Source organism: Balaenoptera ricei, chromosome 13 (assembly GCF_028023285.1).
Source record: "Balaenoptera ricei isolate mBalRic1 chromosome 13, mBalRic1.hap2, whole genome shotgun sequence".
Taxonomy (NCBI): domain Eukaryota; kingdom Metazoa; phylum Chordata; class Mammalia; order Artiodactyla; family Balaenopteridae; genus Balaenoptera; species Balaenoptera ricei.
In genome coordinates, this window is record NC_082651.1 from 78,170,832 (window position 1) to 78,192,045 (window position 21,214).

At 52.8% G+C, this 21,214-nt stretch overlaps 1 protein-coding gene across 2 annotated transcripts in view; it reads left to right on the forward strand.

Moving 5' to 3' along the window:
• GALNT14 (polypeptide N-acetylgalactosaminyltransferase 14) overlaps positions 1–21,214 on the forward strand; it is a 216,550-nt gene that overhangs the window by 180,006 nt on the left and 15,330 nt on the right. For both annotated transcript variants that reach the window (XM_059942929.1, XM_059942930.1), the window contains exons 7-11: positions 1,676–1,763; positions 2,536–2,620; positions 5,152–5,255; positions 17,491–17,617; positions 19,785–19,877. In XM_059942929.1, the coding sequence (XP_059798912.1) occupies positions 1,676–1,763; positions 2,536–2,620; positions 5,152–5,255; positions 17,491–17,617; positions 19,785–19,877 (497 nt within the window). The remainder of the gene's footprint in view (positions 1–1,675; positions 1,764–2,535; positions 2,621–5,151; positions 5,256–17,490; positions 17,618–19,784; positions 19,878–21,214) is intronic.

The window sequence follows — 21,214 nt, forward strand, 5'->3', positions numbered from 1 at the left end:
ACATGGTGACAGTGGCCCCAAGGCACTGTGGCAGCTGGGCAGGTGCTGTACAGGAAGCATCTGTGCACATCCCAGAGGGGGAAGCAATGCATTGAAAATGAGCATTTCCTTCCACGGGAGCCAGCTGGCTTCAGAGGCACCTTGGCACCGTTGAGATGAGTTGTGTGTGGAGGCCAAGGGCCAAATTAAGTCTGTGAATGTCAAGGCGGGTGCTCGGTGAATCTGAGCTTAAAATTAGAAGACGGCCTTATTTATGGGAGAGATTGAACCAGGAAATTAAATGACTGCAAGAGAAACAGAAGTTCCTGCCCATGCTGACCGGGGGTGGTAGGTGCGAAGGATTGGAAAAGTGGTCCTGCCTTGTAGGCCCAGTCCTGTTGTCTCCTCCCAGCTGCTGGATTCCCATTCAGCCACTGAGTCTCCTGGTCACAGCTCAATTATCCTGCCCGTGGGAGCCCAGTTTCCCCTCCTGCATACCAGTACGGGAGTGTTCATCCAGAATTAAGGAACATTTTAAAAACATATGCAATGCCTTGATGGCCCCCAAGAACTGGTGGATTTGTCTTGAAGATTTTGAAACTATCCCCTGGATGACTTTGATGCTTATCAGCGGGGTAGCCTGGGGGAAGTAGCAAGCAATGAAGCCGGAAAGCTAGAAACAGGCCTGTTTTCGATGGTCTTGGATGCCAGGCTAAGGAGTTTGAACCTTATCTTCAAGGCAATTCAAGTTTTTAGCTGTTGAGCTACAGAGTGAGATTTGAAAGACAACTCTGTCAGCCACCTGTAGAATGAAAGGGAAAGCGGTGAGATGAGGGTGGGGAGGAGCTGGGAGTCCACTGCCGTGTTCGCCAGGCTCGAGGGGATAAGGGAGAATGGATAAGCATCCATTCAGAAAAGCAGTTTTAGAGTTACAGTCGGCAGGATTGATCCAGTTGATGGGCAGAGGTGTAGCTTCTTAAGTTAGTGCTGGGGAGGAAGGGGGGATATGTTGACAGAAATAGGGAACCAAGGGAAGGAGCGTGTGTGGGGAGAAGATGATGAGGGCACCACTGAAAGGCTGTGTGCGTCCACATGGAGGGGCCAGCGGTGTACTGGATCCACCCGAGTCTGGAAGTGAGGAGCAACATCAGGGCTGGAGGTACAGACTTGATTATCACAGGTGACGACTGAAGTTAGGAATTTTTGGAGATGCTACGCATCAACTTGCCCATGAACCACAGGCATAGACGTTAAGTATTGGGAAATTCCCACTGTGGAGGTGTGGCTTTGCTTCTTGGAGCTGCAGGCTCGAGGCCACCTTCCTGGCTGACTGTGTCCTCTGCCTCCTGAGAGCCCCGTGGCACTGAAGGACTTCAGGGCTCCCCTTCTTCCTGATGTCCCTTTTCTCAGTGTGCAGCATGCTCCAGCCAGCCTCCCCGTGTCTCCACCATGACTACGTGGCCATGAGAAGGCGCCCAGGAGTAAAGGAAAGGCTCTTAGCATTGTAGGCATCGTAACTAGAGAGGTCACGTGTCTGTTGGCCCATTTTACAGATGAGAACATTGAGATCCAGAGAGGAAAGTTCTCAGTCAAGGCCCTGAACCCAGTCTCCGGCCCTCCCAGGGCGAGGCCCTACCGAGCCCCGGCCTGGCTCCCTTATGCCGCCCTCTGAGCTTGCAGGCCTTCTGTTTTGCAGGACTACACGCGGGTGGTGTGCCCCGTGATCGATATCATCCACCTGGACACCTTCAACTACATCGAGTCGGCCACGGAACTTAGAGGGGGTGAGTGGGGCTAACGCCCTTGCCCAGTAAGGACTTTCTTTTTCTCCTAGTCGTTGCTGCCAAGGGGGAAAGTGAGAAAAATCTCCTAGTGGTTTGTCTGGAACCGCCAGCCCTGCATCCTGTAATGTCAGTAGCTCCAGGGTGACCCTCACCATGGGCACTGTGAATGGAAGGGCCGGGGAGGGGGCAGGTCACTCCCAGCCCCCTGAGCTCTAGCTCCAACACGGGGTCACTCCAGGGCCTGAGGATTCGAGGGAAGCAAGGGCCCCCCTCCAGTGTGGGGCCTGAATTGTTCCAGCATCTCAGCATTGGGTGCCTCCCTCTCCTCGAGGCCCACCACAGTTCTGCCCAGGGCTGAGTGCTGGCTCCTCAAGACGGATTTGGGGTGATTCAGCCCCTCACAGACCTCCTGCTTACACCCCCCCACTCCCGAGACTCTTGGCCAAGGGCCACACTCCATAACTGTCCATCATGTCCCCCTTGGGTCCCACTCTTGGGCTCTGTCAACTCCCACTCTTTATCCTGTGCCCTTTGCTCCCTAAGTCCGCCCAGCAGAGAAGGCTCAGAGAGGCAGTAGGGGGTAGAGAAAGAAGGAAGCCGTGGAAGGGAAATCAGGAAGCTCTGTTGCCGACCAGCTTAGGTGAGACCTGTTATCCCTGGGACCACCTGGGAAACTGGGCATGTTCTTGAGCTTCTAGTAAAGGGACGGAATGAGCAAGGTCTGCAGGTACATCAGAGAGACCAAGTCAGCCATGCGGATGCTGTGTTTCAGGGTTTGACTGGAGCCTCCACTTCCAATGGGAGCAGCTCACACCAGCGCAGAAGGCTCGGCGCCTGGACCCCACTGAGCCCATTAGGTGAGTCAGGGCAAGGGTTGGGGGCGGGCAGATTCATAACCACTTGGCCCTTCCCACTGTCACGTGGTATAGGGAAGCAGTCCATGTGAGGTGCTCAAACGACTGGGCAGAAACCAAGAGGACCCTTTGCCAGGCCAGCACCGCCTTTGCCCTATTTTAGGAGGTTTCCATCCTCGTGGAGACTTCTGCTGAAGGGATGGGGGCCGGTGGAGACCTGTGCTGAGGACTTGCCCAGCGCTGTCCACCCACGCACATGCCATGTCAATACTTACGCTTCCAGCTAAGCGTTGGAGGGTCCCAGATGGTCCCGTTTGAGCCTCTGACAAGGGAAAAGATGGTTCCTTAGCCCTCAGGTGCTGGATATCAGGATTCGGCCCAGGTGGGTCGAGTGAGCCGTTGCTGTAAGCGGAGGCTGCTGTCGAGGCATGGCCGCTGCTGTGTACTAACACACGCGACTGCCGTGTCCCACACGAGAACACGACAGGGGCGTCAGCCCTGGGCTGCCTTTGCGGTGCTGCAGATGGCTTTGTCCTCATCTACATTCTCACTTCCAGACCCCATTGTGGCCCACAGCACAGTGGCCAGATGGCCGCCTGGGGTTCAGGCCCATCTGAGGGCTCGGCGTAGAGTAGAGCACAGGGGTCCACCCAGCGGTGTCTGCATCGTGAGTGCGGCTTCAGTGTTCCCAAGACTGGAGGGTGCACGTGTCCCAGACCTGCTGGGAACCTCCAAGCTAAACCTTTCCTGCCTCCAGTGCAACGTCAGGAGGCCAGCAAGTGCTTGAGGATGTGGAGAGAAGACCACGGGACGGGGATTGCTCCTGCCGAGGTTGCAGGGGGGCTCTGGGCTCTTCAGGGGCGACTCGGGGCCTGCCATAGAGTAAATGTTTGATCATTTTCATTGAACTAACTTAAGTCAAACTGAGACTCAAAGGGCTGTGAAGAACTGAGTGGTGACACTCAGACAAACGGTGGGAATTGGGAGAACTTTGCAGTGGGACCTCTGTCGCGTCTACCTGCCAGCCCCTCCTCCCTCCTCCAGCTTTCATGATGTGGAGTGATGCCGAGAGGGAGGTTGGAGCCACGTGGCATGCCAGATAGTGCCATTCGCTCCTAAAGGGAGAGCAGAGCCTTCTCACCGTCCTCAGGGCCATGCAGCACACACCGGTGCCTCAGTTACTTGCTGCCAGAAGTGTCTGATGTGGCAATGGACCTGGACAAAGTCAAGGACAAGGCGGTGATGGTGCAGCTGCCTCTGGGTTTCCCTTCTCTGTCCCAGGAGTAGGGTTTTTGGGGCAGGTTCTCTTCTTGTGGGAATATCTCTGCTCATCAGAGGACAAGTGTTTCCCAGAGGATAGTAGGGTGTCGTGGCATTGGGATACTGAGCTTCTGACCTGCTCCCCGTCAACTAACTGTCTGACATAGAAGAAAACGCCCTTCGCCCTCTGGACCCACTGAATGAGGGGCCAGGTCCTGGAGGGCTTGCCACCACCCCACCCGAGCTGTTGATTCTTGCAGACATGCATCCTTGTGCTTATCGGGTTGCTTGGCTGGACTCTGCAGCCCTTTCCTTTCCAAGTGGCTTCTCTGGAATCTCTTTCAGTGGTCAAGGGGAGGGGAGCTTGGGAGAGGACTCCAAGGAAAGAGAATGAAGATGAGGGCGTGTTTGTTTACTAGGGCTGCTGCAGCAGAGTACCACAGGCTGCGTGGCTTAAACCACAGAAACATACTGTCTTGAGCTCTGGAGGCTGGAAGTCCAAGGCGGAGGTGTTGGCAGGTTTGCTTCCTTCTGAGGGCTGTGCCAGACCCTCCCCTGGGCTTGCAGAGGGCCGTCTTCTCTCTGTGTCTCCTCACATTGTCATCTCTTTGTGCATGTCTGTCTCTGCAACTACATGTCCCCTTTTATAAGACACCAGTCCTATTGGATTAGGACCCACCCTAATAACCTCATTTTAACTTGATCACCTCTGTAAAGACCTTCTTTTTAAATAAGGTCACATTCTGAGGTACTCAGGGTTAGGACCTCAACATGTTTTTCGGGGGATATAACTCAATCTAGAGCAGAAGGAAAGAGAGGGAAAAAAAGAAGAGAGAGTCCAGTCTCGAGAAATGCATGTGCTGTTCACAGGTGCTGCCGCAGCCCCTCTTCCCTGCCTGGTCAGTGGCCCATGGTCCCCGCTCCCTGTCGTGGAGCTCCCGGGAGAGCCCCACTGGGCAGGGCCTGTGGGAAAAGCCGGGGGGAGGCTCCCCAGGCCCTCCGAACAGCCGGGGCTCTGAGCAAAGCCCGACTGCCCCACAGGAGGTGTGCGGACGAGCATATTAGCCTGTCTGCAGGGTCAGGAGATTCATGGTCAAAGGGAAAAGCCCTGGGGCATGTTCCTGTGTGAGGCAAGTGGACAATGTGTCGGTCTTTCTGAAGAGGGGCAGAAACGGGAAGAATGTGGCCTCGAGGTCAGGACCACCGGGACAGAAGAACAGGCAGCAGCCCCCCTCCCGTGACTGACCCTCCTGCTTTTCCTTCCAAACGCACAGGACTCCAATCATAGCTGGAGGGCTCTTCGTGATGGACAAATCCTGGTTCGACTACCTGGGGAAGTATGACATGGACATGGACATCTGGGGCGGGGAGAACTTCGGTGAGTCGCTGTCTCTGCATCCGGGGGCTAGGGCGGGGGTCTCCATGTCATTGGACCACATGTGCCTGGGATGAGGGCCAAGGAGATGGGGAGCGGATCACTCCCTTGGGGGAAGACCACATGGGGCGCCAGAGGAGTGGTTGCTGGGAGGGTGGAGGGAAGGAGGGGATTTATCCATGGGGCCACATGGATGCTGCGGACCAGGGAAACACGCCCAGATGGACCATTAGGGGAATGTTGAGATGCAAAAGCTGGAAAGACCAAGGAGGAGCACCAAGTCTGAGGGCCAGAGGCAGGCTTGAGCTGGGAGTACTGAACACGGGAATTTGGAGTTGGAAGGAGACTGGGGATAAAAAGGATGAGGAGGAGGATGGACAGCAACGCCATTAACATCTGGATCACATCTGTTGGCTGGTCTAGGCATATGGCACTCGGCACTGGGTTAATGAGGAGGGTCTGGGTGAATGCTACAGAAGCCCTTATCTTTTCGCACAGAGAAAGCCGTGGGGGGGGGGGGGGGAGAGGGGCTGGGTTACGTGTTCCAGAACTGTGTAAACAGATGGCCAGGTGTGGCCACAGTGGTGTAGGGCTGCCATGTGCAGATAAAGGAGAAAGTAGCCGGAGACCCATCCCATCTAGATGATGACAATGACTGACCCTCCAGTTTCCTCGTGTGTTAAAAGTGTAACACGGGGATGCTTTGGGGGTTGCTGTGGAAATCCGTTCAGGTAAGTCTGTAAAACCTCTGGGCACCATGTGGACACCGTACACGTTAGTTGCCATTTCTTCCCTCCAGCAGGTGAGACCTAAGAGATGACCAGCACGTAAGCTGCACCAGGCAGGGATTTGGTCTGTTTGTTCGTGGCCATCTCCCTTGCCCAGTATGGTGCCTGCCACAAAGGAGGCTTCAGTAACTATTTGTTGAATAAACCGCAGGAGAACCATTGTAAAGCAATTATACTCCAATAAAGATGTTAAAAAAATAAACCGCAAGAGAGGAAGAAGAAGAGTCCGGAGTGTCAGGGCCCCTTCCCCTTTCTGGGTACCGGGGAGCGTGTTTGGCACGGGCTCCCCGAGCAGTGGCGCAGGCCAGGAGAAGGATCCATGGGGCTCGTCCTGGCATTTAGCGGTAATCCCGTGCATTGTCCTCTGCCCCTGTTTTCTCCTGTCCCTGTCTCCAGGATGCGTTATGGCTTTCTTCCTCAGTCATTAAGAGTTATTTCCTGGAAATTTATGGCTCTTGGCCTGACCCACAGCATCTGTTCTCCTAAACTGGGCAGTGTAGAGAAATCTATCAGAAAAGTCCGTGTCCTGCCATGTGGGGGCCAGGTTGGAAGCTCGGCAAACAAAGCAGAAAATCCCAGTTCCCACAAACCAAACCAAATCCCCTGACTAGGACTCAGTCCTGGGATGCCATGGGGGTCTTTGGGGTGGGGTTTGAGGGGGGATCTGCCTGCACCAGCCCGGGAGAACTTGGAGCTGGGTACACCTTTGACGTTTTCAATGGGGACAAGATCGCTCTCCTTCTGGGCAGAGCCCATCAGATGTCCTAACGTTCACAGTACCTCTCATGATTCTTCCTGATGTGCTCTAGCCTTTATTCCTGTACATTGAATCCTTTCTGCAGCGCTTTTTTTTTTTTTTAACATCTTTATTGGAGTATAATTGCCTTACAATTGTGTGTTAGTTTCTGCTTTATAACAAAGTGAATCAGTTATACATATACGTATGTTCCCATATCTCTTCCCTCTTGCGTCTCCCTCCCTCCCACCCTCCCTATCCCCCCTCCTAGGTGGTCACACAGCACCGAGCTGATCTCCCTGTGCTATGCGGCTACTTCCCACCAGCTATCTATTTTACATTTGGTAGTGTATATATGTCCATGCCACTCTCTCACTTTGTCCCAGCTTACCCTTCCCCCTCCCCATATCCTCAAGTCCATTCTCTCGTAGGTCTGTGTCTTTATTCCCATCTTGCCCCTAGGTTCTTCATGACCTTTTTTTTTTCTTAGATTCCGTATATATGTGTTAGCATACGGTATTTGTTTTTCTCTTTCTGACTTACTTCACTCTGTATGACAGAATCTAGGTCCATCCACCTCACTACAAATAACTCAAATTTCATTTCTTTTTATGGCTGAGTAATATTCCATTGTATATATGTGCCACGCCACATCTTGTTTATCCATTCATCTGTTGATGGACACTTAGGTTGCTTCCCTGTCCTGGCTATTGTAAATAGAGCTTCTGCAGCCCTTTTGATAGACAGCAGTGATCCAATCTCTGCTCGAATGCTACTTACGATGATGTGTTTGCTGCTTCACAGTATGGTAAGTTCTGTTGTTGAGAATTTTTGTGTTGAATTGTTAGAAAATTCTTCTAAGTCGAAGCCCAGCTTCCATCAGTCAGGCCTTGTTCTGCCCTCTTGACCCACACAAAGTATGTGTGATCCTTCCTTTCCGTGGCAGCCACGTGTGGATGCAGGCAGCATGTTATTTTCAATGATGTCACATTCTGGTGCAACCGACCAGTACCTGCTCTTTATAGCAATGTTGACGCACACCTGCTCACATCCAGGGTGATCTCCTCTTGTTGGTTTCCCAGTGGTTTGGCGTCACCAAGTGCTGACTGGACCAGGGAAGTAGGGAGGGGCTTCGGGAGAGGTGTGGGAGAGACATTTTACAATCCATCACAAAAGTTTTTAAATCACAAAAAAAGCATTGCAGACAGCTATCACAGGAAACACTGTTTTCTCCAATTCCAACATTCCATCATACTATAGCCAGCTCCCAGCATTTTAAAAGTCATTTCTGGATTTTTTTTTTAGCATTTTACATGCCAGAACATGCAGTGCTTTTTTTTTTTTAATGGAAGTATAGTTGATTTACAATGCTGCGTTAGTTTCAGGTGTACAGCAAAGTGGTTCAGTTATACATATACATACATATTCTTTTTCAGATTCTTTTCCATTCTAGGTTATTACAAGATATTGAATATAGTTCCCTGTGCTAGACAGTAGGTCCTTGTTGGTTATCTATTTCATATAAAGTAGTGTGTAGATGTTAATCCCAAACTCCTAATTTATCCCTCCCCCACCCTCCGCTTTCCTCTTTGGTAACCATAAGTTTGTTTTCTATGTCAGTGAATCAATTTCTGTTTCGTAAATGAGTTCATTTATATATGTTTTTTAGATTCCACAAATAAGTGATATCATATGATATTTGTCTTTCTCTGTCTGACTTACTTCACCTAGTATGATAATCTCTAGGTCCATTCATGTTGCTGCAAATGGCATTATTTCATTCTTTTTTATGGCTGAGTAATATTGCATTGTATATATATACCACATCTTTATCCATTCATCTGTTGATGGACATTTAGGTTGTTTCCATGTCTTGGATATTGTGAATAGTGCTGCTATGAACATTGGGGTGCATGTATCTTTTTGAATTAGAGTTTTTGTCTTTTTCAGTTATATGCCCAGGAATTGGATTGCTGGGTCATGTGGTAGTTGTATTTTTAGTTTTTTAAGAAGTCTCCGTACTGTTCTCCACAGTGGCTGCACCAACTTACAATCCCACCAGCAGTGTAGGAGGGTTCCCTTTCTCCACACCCTCTCCAGCATTTATTATTTGTAGACTTTTTGATGATGGCCATTCTGACCAGTGTGAGGTGGTACCTCATTGTAGTTTTGATTTGCATTTCTCTAATAATCAGTGATGTTGAGCATCTTTTCATGTGCCTGTTGGCCATCTGTATGTCTTCTTTGGAGAAATGTCTATTTAGGTCTTCTGCCCCTTTTTTGATTGAGTTGTTTGGGGTTTTTTTGATATTGAGCTGTATGAGCTTTTTGTATATTTTGGAAATTAAGCCCTTGTCAGTCGCATCGTTTGCAAATATTTCTCCCAGTCCATAGGTTGTCTTTTCATTTTATTATGGTTTCCTTTGCTGTGCAAAAGCTTATAAGTCTGATGAGGTCCCATTTGTCCACCTGCAAAGGACAGATGGTGAAGAGGGGTAAAGGAATGTGCATGTCAGAGTAAAAAATCCCAGCTCCAGTGTGTGGCAAGAGGGCCCCTTGCTTCCAAGTCCTGAAGATCCTCTCCCCTCAGCATCACTCATGTCCATCCCCCTCTCACTCTCCTAAAGGATCCTCCACCTCCAGTCTGCTCTCCTCAAAGCCATCCCCACACACTCCCGCCAAAGTGCTCTTGGAAATGCCAATCTCTCCCACCCTCCCGGGTCTGGCACCCCCTGTGGCCCCTTCTTGTCCTAAAGACAAGGCCCACACCATTCCTTGACCTTGCCCACCTCCCCAGCCTTCAGTCCAGAGGCACTGACAGACCCTCCTGCGCTGCCCAGCCGTCTACAGAGACCCAGCCTCCATCCTCCACCAAGTGCCAAATGGCCACAGATCACCGCTCTGGGGCTGCCGGGCCTCCCCCAGGACTAGGACACCCTCCCTGCCCACCCTCTGCCCACTGCCCTCAGCACCCTGCTCTCCTCTCCACTCTGGTACTGGGCCCTCTCTTGTATTTGTCTGTTTTTTCTTCTGTGCCCTCCACCCTCCACCTACAAGAACACTCATCCAACTTCTCGACCTCGATGCCTGGAGCGGTGGAAACTGCTTGCTGAATGTGTGTTCAAAGCGGGAGACTGACCAGGAAGGGGGTTCAGGGTGGGAAGGACCACCTGTACACAGCTCTGAGGCTCCATTTAAAATCAGTCTCCATGCATTAAACAGAGCCTGTGGAGAATAACAATGGCAGGTAAAGATGTCTTTCCTTTCCCAAGACATGGGATTTCTGTGTGTTCCAGACGTATTTGCCTTTGTTGCACTGACTTGATTTCACAGCACAGAAGTCCATGAGATCACCGGACAAGGCTCTGGCCAGGGTGACCGGGACCATCCTCAGTGGCACGCTGCCTGGCCCGCCCATCTCACTTTCATCTGCTGGGAGCGGCCCCAAGCGGCCACTTGAAAGCCAACCCCCGCTATGCACTCGAGCAGCCCGACCCTGGTGCAATCATTCGCACAAAGCGTTTCTAAGAGGAGCTGAAGTGTTGATAATTACATCTGCAGTTCAGCATAGCAACAGGCTTTAGGGAAATGTGCCTTTTAGCCTTTTATTTTTCAGAAGTTGCTTTGCATTAAAATTGGATGTTTAAACTCCAATTTTCATAACACAGGATACATGGAAAATATCTAATACATCTACTCACTTTAGCTTTTGGTCTTTAGAGGTGAAAGGAACCTGTTGCCCAGTAAAAGTGTGCGTGCGTGTGTGTGTGTGTGTGTGTGTGTGTGTGTAAGTGGTGGGGTAGGAGGTGTGCCTTTCCAAAATGGAGGCCTTGGCACATATATGAAGGGAGAGTATGGGATTTCTGGATTTAAAATGGGGGATTTCTAAAGCATAGCAGATACAAAAGACAGCGCTGAGGAGAGAGATGAGGGTCCCAGAGAGAAGCTGCCACCACCAGCTCCCCCATCCCCAGAACACAGTCAAGGACATCAGGCTGTGTCAGGTTTGGCCGGCACACTCCTGTGTGTCAACATGGGCTGTGGAATCGGACAGGCCTACATTTGAATCCTGCAGTCATCACTAGCTGTGTGTCCTTGGGAAAGTTGCTTTACCTCACTGTTTCTAAGTCTTTAAAGTGGAGACAGTGATCCCCATGGTAGGGGAAGGGCCTCCGCCAAAATACATCCCCGCCCTAATCCCCGGGTTAGAGAAAAAATTATTCTGACACTTGTTAAAATGGTAAGAAAGACTTTATTCAGGACTCTCACAATGGGTGTCAAGGCTATCGCAATGGCAGGGCTGGGGGGTATGGGACTCAGCTCCAAATACAACAAGAACAGGTGGGGATTTGGATCCAAGGAGTGGGGTGGGGGGTGGTGGATGGAAATTACTAAGAGGGAACATCAAAAGTGGGAGGGGATAATATTCTTGAAGTGACAACATTATGAAGGAAATAGTAATGGTTAACATGGGTTAAAGGTGAGGTTGACAGGAGAGGAGAGAGGTGGTGTGATTAAAAGGGTAGCATGAGGGATCTTTGTGGTAATGAAACTCTTCTGTGTCTTTACTGGTGAATACATGGACATATGCATGTGATAAAATTGCATGAGGTAAATACACACATGCCCACACACAATTTCATGTACATGAAACTTGGAAACCTGAATATGATTGATGGATTGTATCAATGTGAATATCTTTGTTAAATTCATGTACTATAATTTTGCAAGACAGTACCATTAGAGAAAACCATGAAGGGTACACAGGGTCTCTATTTTATTTCTTATAATTGTTTGTGAATGTACAATCATCTCAACATTAAAAGTTTAATTTTAAAACAAAGTGGGGGGAATTCTGCTACACTGACCTAAGGTTTCTTACCAGGGTAATCAGATATGGGGGCCGGGGCAGCCTGGGGGGATGGATTCTCTAAACCGGCTTAGCAGGATTCTTGCTAAAACGGGACACAGGCCTGACGAGGGTAGGGAACAACAGTTCACGCCTAGTCAGAGAGAGGGCAAGCCCGAGTAAAGTTTGGTCACGGAGAGCATCTCCTCACTTAGAACCTGTCAGGAGGTTACCTTACACAGCAAAAGGGAGTTTGCAGATGTGTTAAGGCTCCTGAATCTGAAGTTGGGCGAGTAGCCTGGAGTGTCCAGGTGGGCCCAGTCCAATCACGTGGGTCCTTTGCAGCAGAGAACTTTCTCTGGCTGGAGTCAGAGGAGATGTAGCGGAAGCAGTCAGAGAGGTTCGCAGCCTGGGAGGAACTGGCCTGGCTGCCACTGGTGTGAAGAGAGAGGGGCAACGTGGATGTAGCAGGGGCCCCTGGCAACGTGGATGTAGCAGGGGCCCCTGACCTACAGCCAGCGAGGAGAAGGGAACCACAGCCCTGCAACCGCGAGGAACTGGCTTCTGCAAACAACCTGAATCAACTCGAAAGCTTCAGAGCCCCCAGAAAGGAACCTGATCCTGCTGACATCTTGATCGCGGCCTGGAGAGACCCTCAGCAGAGGGCCCAAACAAACCCACGCTAGGTTGGTGTGGTAATTTGTTTCGGCAGCAGTAGAAACACGCTCCCAGGGCCACTGTGAAGACAAATGAGGCCCCGAGCAGTGGCCTTGCCTCGCCTTCAGGCTGAGGGCGAGCAGGTTTGTCAGAGGAGTGCTGTGTCACGCCCACGGGAACAGTGGGTCCCTCTCGCTTTCTCTTTCGGCCTCACCCTTTCCAGGCTCAGGGGCTCAAGATGAGAGAAGTGGCCTCATCTGGGAAGAGCATCCAAGTCTGATGAAAAGTCATCTTTCCCCCTGCAGGTGGGGCTGCTTGCTAAGCCCCAGGCCCAGGTGCGGTCCCTCAAGGCCATCCTTTTCCAGAGGGACTGTGGAGAGGTAAAGGGTGCCGCCGTGACGTTCGCAGCTGGACAGCCCATGGTGACCAGGGTGGGCCTGTGGTTACTGCTTGTTCAGAAGTCAGGGACCTGGATGCAACCTTGATTGTCCCGGATGGTGCAAAGCATAATTTTGCTAATAGGTTCAAGGTTATCCTTTGTGGCCCAGTAAGATTGCCTCTACTCGAGTCCGTGTACTCATTAAAAAATAATAACAGAGCTTTCTAGCCCAGGTGGCCCTGAGAACGTAAAGATTCTTGAAAGGAAAGGTCCCTGTCACCACATTTATCTGTGTGGACTGAGTGGCTGTCTCTTACTGTTCACCACTCTCCACTCCAATCCCTTTGTCCTCACTGGATTTCAACTCGGCCAGAGGGAGAGTGGATAATGCCGTGTAGACAATATGTGTCTGTATACAGTCCATGAGGTGCCATTTAACACAGGCCCACTGCCTTCAGGGGAGCCCATGTCGAACGCTCCCTTTGCCTTTGTCTAGAAACCAGGCTATCAGAGGAGATTCCAACTTGACCTATATGGCCAAGGAGGAATAGCTGTGATACGGTTCCTGGGGAGGAAGCTGTCCCCTTTCCCCTGAATTCCTGTCCCCCATCACGGCTCGTCAGGTAGACGCTGGCTCTGGTTAAGGGTTGGGGGCTTATGAGCGCTGGCAAAACTACGGATGAGTTGGTGAGGAGATAGAAGGAAAGAGCTGAGAAGAGCTGAGAACAGAGGCTGGGGGAGGGCGGTTTATTCCCAAATATTAATCTGAAGTTTAAAGAAAAGAAGAAGGCAACAGTGCCCCCAGTGAGGATGGAATAATTACACATCTCCCTGCCTGGAATTCCGAGCAGATTTGGGGCTGCGTGACATTCATCACCAGGGAGATTATGCGGGTGCTGACTCAGTGAGAGCTCCCCACAAGCTCCCTACATCATCTTTTTGCTCCTTCACTTAAGAAAGTGATGACTTTGCAGGAACTGCCGACATGGCAAGTGGAGGGTCTGGGCTATACCTGGAAGGCCCACTGCTTTACACCTCGGTCTAAGGCCCCACTGCTTGGACCTCGGGATCACAAGCCTTTCCCAGAGGCTTCAGCACAAATCTGTGAATCACCGGACCTGGCTTGCAGTCCTGGGAGGATACACATTGTTATCCTGACGTCAGTGGTGTAGTTAAGGGTAGGACAACGACATGTCCTAGGTTTTGAATACTCCACACTGTGGCACCTGGAAGTCATTACACTGATCTGAACACTCCAAGCTTCATCACCCAGGCTGCCTTGACTCTGGCCGAGGCACAGCAAGGCACGCGTCTCAGGTCGTCTTGGTTACGACAGTCTGGACTCCAGAGCAGAGAAGCTCTTACTGCAACTCAGGCTGCGGCCTCTGTGGGCAGCATCAGCTGGCCGGAAGCAGAGCTGAGACAGGCAGGTGTCAGGACTGGAGGAAGGACTGGATGAGGTAGCTGGTTATACATTGGCCTCTGGTTCGTCTGTGAGTGCCCTGAAGTCAGGATCTTCGTGTCCACAGCCGCATTGGCTGATGGTGTGTGTTCACACTGGGGGAGGTGGGGTCAGGGCAAGGGCAGGAGTTTTGGAGCTGGGGAGGTGGGCTTCAGATGCCAGCTACCTGCTGTCAGTTGTCCTATCAGGACTGCTTCTGCATCGTAAAATAACATCCACAACTGTGTGTGGGGTTGTTAGGATGACTAATAAGTTACTGCCTGAGGGAGGACCAAACAAAGCCCAGCCCAGGAATAAATGAAAGAGTCCTTTCCTCCCATGCAGAAATGAGATACTCTGATGTTTTAAAGAAGCACAGACACAGGAAAACGAGGAGGAAGGATGGTTTTAGAGGCGGAGGAGAGGAGGTAGCCTGCAGAGGGCTATTAGAGGATGCTGATGGGGTAGAAGACATACCACATCTGAGGACATCCAGTGCACCTCGACAGAGCGTCAGGCAGCCCCGGAGGTCAGTGCTGGAGCCCGCAGTAGAGCTGGGCTGGTGGGATAGGGCTGAGTCCTCAGCATCAAGTGAATGTTGGGGTCAGATGAGGAAGCAGTGTCAGCAAGGCACTCAGAGACAGAGCCTTGGGGTGGAGAATGCCAGAAGCCCAAAAGGAAGGTGGAGAGGGAAACGGTACTTTCTGAGGTGGGGTCTGTGCGTGATGGTGGCAGAGGAGGGGGGCCAATAGATTCAGAGAGAAGCAGAATGCTGGGTGAAGGAAGCACAGGGAGAGGAACAGGTTTCAGGGGCGGGGGGGTGGGGGTGGGACTGAGGCACAGGTTGGAGGGATTTGCTTTGCAAATGAGGAGGGACGTATGTCTCATTTGAATACATGTAAGGAAGAGACCATAGCTGAAACGTATGCATATTTTTGGAAGAAAGCTGGCACAGAATTGGTAGGTTATATCCAGTAAGCGAGGCCTCCATCTCCGGTTTTGAGGGATGAGAGGGTTTTCCTTTTAGGGAACTGGAAACCCTGTTTTACGATCCTGGAGAGGAGCTGATTGGAGCCCAGTAGACCTTAGCCCTGGAGGCTCAATTCACACGTGTTCCATCACAATTCCCTGCACCGAGCCCTCCGCCCCTTCGTGCATCTCTGCAGGGTGGAGAGCTGGGTGCTGGCCGTCAGCTAAGCTCACTCATCATCCCCCGCAAACGCCAGGCCGGTGCCCACGATTCCAACCAGGCAAACACCAGGGCGCCGTGTATCGTGGATTTCTATGGAGAGACAAAATCTCAGGTGTTAAGTATCACAGATTTCAACTGCCTCCTGTGGCAGAAGCAGGAAGCTGTAAATCATCTAGGAAGTTGGAAGTGGGCACAGGTGGGCGATGCCATTGGCGTCCACGTCTTAAAGAGACGGCCTGCAGAGGAATGTCTTGTAACTGTTACTGAGCTTTCCAGCACACGTAAGAGTTTTCACAGTCATTCTTGAAATTCCATTTCATTTGATGTCAACGGCAATCCTGTGGAGTACTTTTATGATCTTCATTTTACGTGTGAGGAAACCCGGCCTCAGCGAGGTCAAGCAGGTTTCCCAGGGACACGGCTAGTGGGTTACTGCAGACTTGGGGCCACTGACCCCAAAGCCGAGTTCTTCCCATCTCTCCCCGACCCTGTGTTCTTGCCATCATTTGACAGCAATCTTGAGACGTCCTTTCTTCATCCTGGTGTCCACGTTGCCCCCACTCTGAGGGAAATCCGAGCTTGCTGGAAATGAGCTGTAGCCTGTCTGGGAGGGTACCTGGGCAGGGGGCGACAGGTGTCAAGGCAGCCTGGCCTGCAACTTTTCCAGGGACACAGGGCAGGAGGCAGGAGGGGACAGGTAAAGGGTGACTGAGGACAGGTGAGTATGAGAGCAGGTGAGGCTCAGGATGAAGAATTTGTGTCCAAGCACTTGCTTGGAGAGTTGGAAAGAAGGGAGAAGGAGAGCAGGACATGGGAGGGACAGAGGATAAAGGAGAGGACCCTGTGGTGAAGAAACCCAGGGAAGTGGGGCCCAAGGTGCTGGAGGGTGCGGGGCACGTCGTACATGGTGGGACAGCACTGGAATACCCGCATCCTCATTTCCTGCTCGTGGACACCCGGGCCGCTTCCAGGAGCAGTTGCCCACGGGCACGGGATTTTCCTGAGCCATCCTCTTGCTTGAGCTTGACTGCAGAAGCATGGGCCAGGCAAGCATTTCAGGTGGGAAGCCAGTGGGGTGCAGCGAGGAGGCTGCCCTGGGTGCAGTCAGTAAGGGGAGGCACCATCTGTAGAGGAGTTAAAAGTGATAATAAAACCCCCTCACAGTGTTCAGCAATTCCAAACCAGGGCAGTGATGAGAGATACTCCCCCACCACCGCTGAATTCCGCTGCCTCCTTCTGGGGTAGAACCACTGCTCCAAGCCTGCAGGAAGCAGCCCCGAGGGAGAAATGCACCCGCCAGCCTAGTCCCAGTGCCTCTGCTAACTCCACCCCTCCCACCTCCCGGACGTCCCTGCAGCAGCAGCCAACAGGGAAAAAGGGGTTTGTGTGCAAATTCCCACCCAGGGGAGCACCTCCAACAAGAGCTTCGAGGCTTCCAGCACTTTCTATGGCTGCTCCCAGCTCTCGACTACGGCTCAGACTTCCTCCTCCGGGCTAAGATTGAGGGGCCCTTGCAGCGGGTAGCATTGCCGTCTCAGTATTGGGAGGCTCTGGCCTGGACACCTTGTCCAGGTGCCTCCTGGGAACTGGTCCTCTCTGTCGCCTCCAGGCCATGTGGCTTGCTGGCCTGTCAGAGCGGCAAACACACTCACTTACTCCATGACAGCCCCTTCTATCTGGACCTTGACCATCAGAAAATTCTCCCATAGTCTCTAATGGAAAGTCTTTCTCCTGGGTCCTGGCTCTAACCCTCTGGGATCATATGAGCTCGTCTAATCCATCTTCCACGTGCTCAAAAGCAGCTCTCTCGTAGCCCCCAGGCTTCTCTTTCCAGAGTAAAGCCTCACAGCAGTGGCCCCCGCCGTGCAGGCCCCTGAGTGTGATCCAGAGGCCTCCATGAGGGCAGGGAACAGGGCGTGATTGTTGTGTGCTCCTCCCTGCCGGCCACTGTTTCCCTATTAACTCAAACCACCCTCCCAGGTGCGAGTTGTTACCACCCTTGTTGTGGGCCGGGAGACCGAGGTTGCCGGGCCCGTGGAGCACGCGGGTAAACGCCGCGCCAGCGGCTGGGTGCAGCCGGCCCTCGCCGCTCCCTGGGACCTGGGACTCCCTGGCGCCTGGAGTCTCAACGCTGCCATCCTGTGTCCCCTCCGCCCAGGAGGCAGAGCAGCGATGGGGGGCCTGGCTGTCTTGCAGAAATCTCCTTCAGGGTGTGGATGTGCGGGGGCAGCCTCGAGATCGTCCCCTGCAGCCGAGTGGGCCACGTCTTCCGGAAGAAGCACCCGTATGTCTTCCCAGATGGAAATGCCAACACGTATATAAAGTAAGTGTGCGCTGCAGCGGCCGAGGGCTTTTCTGGCGATGGGTTGCTGCCGCCCTGGGTTCTCTGGTAGGTCGCCTGAGTGTTCTGGATGGACAGGGGCTGCGGGTCCTGCTCGCTGGGCCGCTGCCTGAGCAGGAGAAGTCAGGCCTGCCCGTCCAGCTTCAGGCTGGAAGCCCCAAGGCTGTTCTCCACTGTTGGCTTCCCCCACATGTAGCCTTGGGGGCTTCAAGTCACTGGGCGGCGCCATCCTGCAGGGCTCAGGGCCCTGGGTATCTTGGGTTGTTTGGGGTGGGAGAAGGGTGACCGTTTTGCCCCTGAGTTCTAGAAGATCCGCTGCTCCCACCTTCAGGCTGGGTCACCAGGGGAAAGGCCCTTGGGAAGATTCGGGAATGGGGAGGCATGAGTGGATACAACCCACCTGACTGCTCCAGGACCTCGAGGGTGCACAGAAGCTGCCAGGCTGGCGTAGGCCCTGCGGCCCTGGGCTCCTTTCCTGGGACTTGTCACCTCCTGCCTGGGGACAGGACAAAGATCCCGGGGTCTCAGTGACCCAGCGGTGCCCACTTGCCTATTCCTGTTCCCTCCTTCCATACGCCCTTCTGCTTTTCGTGATTTTTTTCTTCAACCTTTCTCCTTTTCTTTAAAAATAATTCCTTACACCTCTTTTTCCTTTTGTTCTTCTGGTCCTCCAGCTTCGCCTCCCCTTGTCTCTTGTCACTTGACAGCTCACTCCCCATTTATTCCCACTGTGCCCTTTTTTTCTCTCATTTGGTCCATTTGGGGGAAGGAACCAAGCGCCTCCTTTGGTGTTTTGCTTCCCCTGCGGTGTTGTTCTCCTCGTCTGGGCTCTCCCGTCCTCGGTTTCTCACACTATGGACAGCTGTGGGTGTGGACAGGTGTGGAGGCGCCGTGGGCTTGAACAGGGAGAAAGTTGACCCCATGCTGGGCAGGGCGGGGCAGTGAGAACCCAGTCAGCAGGGACAGGAACAAAGGCGGGGCTGCCTGGGCTCTGGGCTTTTACAGGGAAAGGTGATCTGGGGGCGCCTGGCACAGGAAAGTGGTGGGGCCTCGATGGGGAAAGGGGCCAGCCTGGGAGTGAGGGGGCAGAGCCTTGGGCTCCAGAACATTCCTTGTGTTTGAGACTGGGCCCTGGCCAGCGGGCATCTGCGTGCCCCCAGCGGGTCATTGGAGGGGAGGGAAACGTGGGGCAGTGTCTCCTTGGCAGCTTCCGGTTTGCCGGTGGTTAGGCCAGTGAAGGGAGGCGGCAAGGCTCTGTTAGCTGCCTTCTGAGCACCAAGACCTGGGCTGCGTGTGCGTAACTCCTTCCAGGTTCACGGGCTTGAAGGGCGTGCCGCGCCCCGCTGTTGAATGCCTCTGTGGCGCACAGAGCCAGAAACCTGGAGGGACATGGCCTTTCCGGTGAGACCCCGAGTCCACGCACGCGGGCCTTGGCAGGTGCTGCCCCAGCCCTGCTCCTGGCTTCTGATGGTTTTCCCACATCCTCTCTTCCTGGTGCCCCTGCCTGCTGGACAGCTGAGTACTGGCATCCTCCGTGTCTGTCTCTGTCTCTTTTTCTGTGACCTTGGATGTCAAACTCAGAGCGAAGAGCTGATGTTTTAAAAACTTCAGAGTCCTGGCAAACGTTTGACCGAGATGGCGTGATTGCTTAATTCTTTACACCTGCACCAAGCTAATCACGTGGCCTGTGGGAAACCCGTGCGTGACGGGCTCTCCCCTTGGAGAGCTGGGCCCCGGGCCGCAGGGGAGAGTTCTGGAGCAGGAGCCCGCGGACGGCCAGAGGTGAGGCGGTCAGCACTTGCTCCTCTTGTACCGGCACCACAGGGCTGCACCAGATTCTCCTGGCTCTTTTCTCCCTTATTTTTTTTCTTTTTTGAGGGCGACAGAAGTTCAGTTTCTGGTGTAATTTCTCTGGCCTGTGCCTTTTGGGAAAAGAGTATGTAGTGACTCCTAAAATCGTGTGTCTTGGGGTAGAGGTCCCTTTGGAGATTGGTGGTAGTGGCTGGGCTCAGCACTGTGGGGAGAGTAATGTTACTGGACCGTGGTGGGCCCCACAGGGATGACGCTGCCAGCTTGCCGCTTGTGTATATTTTACCTGGACACGTCCCAGGTCCTCTCTGACCCTCTTCGACACCCCCTGTCTCCCCAGGAACACCAAGCGGACAGCTGAAGTGTGGATGGATGAATACAAGCAGTACTATTATGCTTCCCGGCCGTTTGCCCTGGAGAGACCCTTTGGAAAGTAAGTGTCCCTCCTGGTTTATTTGTGCAAAGAGCCAAGAGCCCCAGCTCACAGGCCCAAGGAGAGCGGGTCCCAACAGGCCTGTGTGCTCAGCTGGTCTCCCGAGCCCCCAAGCCCCTCCAGGGCCCAGGCTGGGGCTCTTCTCCCTTCATGTGCCTTCTTGCTCCTGCCCAGTTCCGGCTGCAGGGCCTTGGACAGCTCTTGTGGGATGACCCCCGGGCAACCTGGGCCATCTACTCAGTGGGCAGAGCTGTGCCTTGTGCAGTGGACTGGTGTTTCCAGCTTTTTAGGAAGGTGGGGTGCTGGGCTAAGCAGCCCTGGTCCCTCCAGGTCGGAGTTCCTTCCTCCTTGTCCTCAGCTGCCCAAGCCTAAATCTTCTGCCTTCCTAGGTGGAACGGTACCATGCAGATCTCCTCTAGAGCCGGGCTCCAGCTTCATGGGGGTCGAAGAGGACAGAGAGAGAAATTAAGGGCCAGATACCATTACATGAGATATCCCATTAGTCCTCCGCAAACTGAGAAATGGGTATAATTACCCCTGTTTTACAGATGAGGAGACTGAGTCTTCTACAGGTTCAGGTACTTGCCCTGGATCACACCATTACAGGAGGGGGAGGAGGCTCAAATCACACCTGTCATATTCCAAAACTCTGTGATGTTGCATTCCCCAACCCAGGGTTGATTTGAGTAGAGAAAAATGGCAACTTCATTGATGTTATCATTCATCTTTTGGGGGGGCAGCCGGTGGCTTTTGTCATCTAATGTCCCTCAGTCATTCTAAGGCTGTTGACAGATGGGATTTTTGCATCCTACTCTCCATAGGTCGAGCCCATCATTGCCCGGGAGGATTAAATCAGAGGCTGCTAAAGTGATTTGTATTTCTGAAACCATAAACCCACACTGTTCTCCACGTCTCCTACTCAGAGCCTCCCACGGTGTTTATTGAGTCCTCAGCCAACTTCCGGTCTATTGGCCATGTGGGTCCACCCCTCCTTTCTTCACTGCTCTCCCCTCTCCAACTTGGGTTCCACCTTCTTGCTTAAAGAGAATGCTTAAAAGATGTTGTCCTCAGATCTCTTGCTCTGTTGGGCATCTATCAACCCTCCTTGGTGAAGTTCTCTTAACACTGGATGAACCTGGCTTTGTACCTTTTCCTCCCCTGTTCATAGGCTGCTGAACAGTTCTGGGACTGTCAGCTGGTGCTGCTACCACTCCGTGGCCATCAGGCTCAGGGGGGCCCTTGGTGGACCTCTTGATCCTGCCACCTTACCTGGCCAGCGTTCTCCCTCAATCTCCATTTGTACCTTTTCCACTCTCCCCAGCTGCTGAGTCCACCCC